The 4,621-nt window shown below is 39.6% G+C and overlaps 1 protein-coding gene across 1 annotated transcript in view; it reads left to right on the top strand.

Moving 5' to 3' along the window:
* SARC_12011 (hypothetical protein) overlaps positions 1 to 4,433 on the top strand; it is a gene marked incomplete at both ends in the record, with an annotated part of 7,179 nt that extends 2,746 nt beyond the window's left edge. Inside the window, 6 exons of the mRNA XM_014293890.1 lie at positions 417 to 502; positions 1,437 to 1,521; positions 1,837 to 1,922; positions 2,418 to 2,555; positions 3,680 to 3,773; positions 4,356 to 4,433. Of these exons, the coding sequence (XP_014149365.1) occupies positions 417 to 502; positions 1,437 to 1,521; positions 1,837 to 1,922; positions 2,418 to 2,555; positions 3,680 to 3,773; positions 4,356 to 4,433 (567 nt within the window). The remainder of the gene's footprint in view (positions 1 to 416; positions 503 to 1,436; positions 1,522 to 1,836; positions 1,923 to 2,417; positions 2,556 to 3,679; positions 3,774 to 4,355) is intronic.
* Positions 4,434 to 4,621: the final 188 nt, after the last annotated feature.

Here is a 4,621-nt window from a genome sequence, read left to right as displayed (position 1 = left end):
TATATATATATATATATACTATATATATATATATATATATATATACTATATATATATATATATATATATATATATATATATATATATATATATATGTATATATCCAGCCTTGTCTAATGCCACTAATTTTTTCTTATTTAGTTATGTACGGTCTTTTCTTCTATGTTAGTGTCAGGCACAGTCCTAATTTTGATCCGTACTTTCGGCACTCGTGGATTTCGAAACACCAATACCAACCTATTTGTCGTCTATCACCTGCGTATAGGAGTACACACTCTGGTACACAAGTCCTAATACGTTTTGGACAATACGGCCCCAAATTAAACCCTTAAAACCCAAATTAAAGCCAAATTAAAACCGTAATCAAAACACTGCTGACGCCAAGGCAACTATTGTGTTCTGTTACATTCCTGCAGGAGTACAGGCTCAAGTACTGCATGCTGGGTGTGACCATGGGCGACAACAAAACACCCTTTGTGGTCTCAGTTGTGGATGCGTTTGGGTAAGTTGACTGTACAAAGCAATTTGTAGTACGTTATCGTATGGATAAGTTAATTGTACAAAGCACTGTGTAGTACGTTATCGTATGGACAAGTTAACTGTACAAAGCACTGTGTAGTACGGGCTGTTGCACCGTGTTCGTGCGCATTTACAGGCACACGCACAGGAACATGTAGTAATACGCGCAACTACCTGTACATTGGTAGGAATGAGAGACGACAGAAGTTGGCGTATTTCTGAATACGTGTAATGCAACGTTTTTACACCGTCAGTCCAAGTTGCATACATACACTTGCATATACAGGCGCGCATTTATTGCTGCGTGTCAATGCTTTGATGGCGGCCACAACTCACATATGTATGTACTTATAGACAGATATGCCCATGTATATGGACACACGCGTACATTTGCTGGAGGCCACAACTCATATATGTATGTATTTATAGACAGATATGCCCATGTATATGCACACATGCGTACATTTGCTGGAGTCCACAACTCACATATGTATGTATTTATAGACAGATATGCCCATGGATACGCACACATGCGTACATTTTCTGGAGGCCACAACTCACATATGTATGTATTTATAGACAGATATGCCCATGTATATGCACACATGCGTACATTTGAAAAAGAGTCTTGGAAATGATACACATACGTGTGCTTTCGGGTATTTCGCTTGTGGTTGCACTCATGTGGATGTTTATTGTATTCTTAGTTCATACCATATTGTTAAAGGCGTTTACGAGCTACTGTTTAAGTTTATTGTAAAGATGCACCTACAGTAATAAAAATATAATGATACGAACAAGAAAAAAAAGATAAAAGTTTCCGAAGTCTTTGAACACAATAATAAACTTCTGACTTGAAGTACAATGAAAAATTAGGTGTTAATATTATTGCATATCTGTTGCCTTTTGATGCACAGCACCTTCCTCGACTACATCACTCTTCCGAACTTCGGGCGCGGCATAAAGAGTCCAGAAAAGCAAAAGGATATTGGTATTTTAAGGGTATGTATATATATTGCACTAGTATGGTCGTAATTGTCCTGGTCTGCCTTTAATTTTCAGTGTAAACTTCGGGTTATAGCCTTCTGCCCTTCATCACCCACACTAAATACAAACAAGTCTACGGAAGGACCCCAGTGATTCAAGCAGAGACCGTCCATATCAGTTTATTTTGCCGCACGAATACCAGATTTACGAAATAGCGTTCCCGTCAGGCTTGTGTATGTATCGCTTAAGATAGTCATATACTTAGGATTGCAATACGGGATACGCCCTCCTTGCACACAGCTCACACGTCTATGAACGATCTCACAACAGAACTTCATCAAAGATCGCAAGCCTATTGGCATCGCCATCGCCTCCGGAGGAGTCAGTGCCAACAACACCAAACGAGACTTGCAGCGGTATGTATTCACACTATTTCAAGTTGTGCTCGGGTGTTGTAGGTATCATTGATGGATTGTTATGTATTCACACTGTTTCAAGTTGTGCTCGGGGGTTGTAGGTATCATCGATGGATTGTTATGTATTCACATTGTTTCAAGTGATGCTCGGGGGTTGTAGGTATTACCTATGGATTGTTATGTATTCACACTGTTTCAAGTGATGCTTGGGGGTTGTAGTTATCATCTATTGATTGTTATGTATTCACACTGTTTGAAGTGATACTCGGGGGTTGTAGTTATCATCTATTGATTGTTATGCATTCACACTGTTTCAAGTGATGCTCGGGGGTTGTAGGTATCATCCATGGATTGTTATGTATTCACACTGTTTCAAGTGGTGCTCAGTGGTTGTAGGTATCATGTATGGATTATCCGCCGGAAAGGAAAAAAATTACATATTCAAATTAAGTAGCCTTGCTTAGTTGGGTCTATTTCACACATTCCCTCGTGCAGCATTTGCGACGACTTATATGATGAGAAAGCGTTGAAGTATAAGGCGGGGATTGAGCTGGTAGACTCACAGTGTGCTCAGATCTTTGCCTTGAGCAAACGCTCGAAGGAGGAGTTTGGGGACTATCCGGATTCTATCAGGTACGTCGCATAGTCTAAGAGTTAACGTTTTCACAGGCGGGATCGTTAAAGGGGGATTCTATTAGGTGCGAGTGTTAAATAGTCTCAGACGTAACGCTTTCACTGGCGGGATGGTGGAACGGTTATTGTATGGTGAACGGATAGGGCATATGCACATGGTACTAGTCTGATGACTTGCAGGAGGAATATACTTCATGCAGTTCTCATAAACATGCAGGCCAACCACACAGCCGATGGTACACACTTGCATACTCCCATAGTCAGCAGATGTGTTACCAAGGCACAACCACACAGCCGATGATACACACTTGGTCTCACACTCCCATAGTCAGCAGATGTGTTACCAAGGCATACCGCCCAGATAGTTCAATGTTCAAAGTCGGTCGCTTTGCACATCAATAGTAGCGTGCCAACACCTCCACAGGCAAAGATGATAGAAGAAACGCGGTACACGAAGTTTGTGGTTTACCTACCTACTTAACATAGTTTACTTACCTACTTATAATGTTCTACCTACCTACTTACATAGTTTACTTACCTACTTAAAATATTTTACTTACCTACTTAACATAGTTTACTTACCTACTTAATATATTTTACTTACCTACTTTACATATTGTACTAGCCTACTTGACATATTTTACTAACCTACCTGACATATTTTACTTAAATACTTAAGATATTTTACTTACCTACCTGACATATTTTACTTCCCTACTTAACATATTCTACTTACCTTCCTAACATATTTTACTTACCTACTTAACATTTTTTACTTCCCTACTTAACATAGTTAATTTAGCTACTTAACATATTTTACTAACCTACTTCCCAGTTTTCCACTCCATCAAGTCAAGTGTATTCTACTTATACCGTATTTGTTCGCGTTGCATTACATACTGAGCTTTTAGCTCCACTGGGTGCTAGGCTATTTCCAATACACAAACATACATCTCCATGAGATGTATATACGCTCAGCATGCTCGTGTACGTATCACACTACAAAATAGTCACCTTCATCTGATGTAGTTACTTATACTGTACTGATTCAAATCACATTAAAATCATACATCTCGATTGAAGGCCTATTCACTTATCATTCTTATGTTTGTATCACATCACAGAACCTCTATCTCTATCGCTCGAACGCTACAAGATCCACTATTGGAGTATGCTGGCTTGGCCAAATACCCCCAGGAGCTGTGTGCGCTGAATCTGGTATGTTTTGGGTTTAAGTTATTGATTTTGCCCTGAAAGTGGTCGGTGTTGGGATCAATGTGGTCCCAATGTCGGTCTGCTGTTCGGTACTTTTGCTTCAGTACAATGCCTGCAGCGCCACAGCATCACTACTGTTCTATTTTTAGAAGCCACTACAATTCTGTTGTACCTTGAATAGTACCCATACATCCTCAGCCACTGGTGCTTTGGTATCAACTGAAGTGGACAGGTGTGATGTCTAGAGATAGATTGCACCAAATCTCAAATCTGGACCGTCTGATCGGGGACTTCTCCTGTGACAAGAAGGGCCATCTATAACCCAAACCGATTACGTTTAACCCTAAACTCTAAACCCTGAACCGTAAACCCTATACTTCTCCTGCGACAAGAAGTGTCATCTATGATCCAAAGCGACTACGCCCCACTTCCGTTGTGTACAATTGCGGTCTATGTATTAATAACTCAGGTCTATAGAGGGACTTTATCTACCGTCTACTCGTATGAAAATCGAGATTCTGATTGTGTGAGTTTGATAATGATATGAAACAACTCACACAATCTCCAACCGTATCACCATTTCAGGATCGAGGACAGGATATCCTCTCGAAGGAGGAGTTCTACACTCTCATCTGCCGGGTGCTTATCGATATTGTCAATAAGGTACGGTTGTGTGCATAAGCAGTTTATTATATGCATTTTTATATATGTGCAAGTCCGTTTATGAGTATATATATATGTATGTATGTATGTATGTGTGTATGTATGTATGTATTTATGTATGTAAGTATGTATGTATGTATGTAAGTAAGTAAGTAAGTATGTATGTATGTATGTATGTATGTATGTAA

This window comes from Sphaeroforma arctica, assembly GCF_001186125.1.
Source record: "Sphaeroforma arctica JP610 unplaced genomic scaffold supercont1.2013, whole genome shotgun sequence".
Taxonomy (NCBI): Eukaryota; class Ichthyosporea; order Ichthyophonida; genus Sphaeroforma; species Sphaeroforma arctica.
Note: the sequence above shows the minus strand (reverse complement) of the source record. Positions and strands in the feature narration are given on the sequence as shown.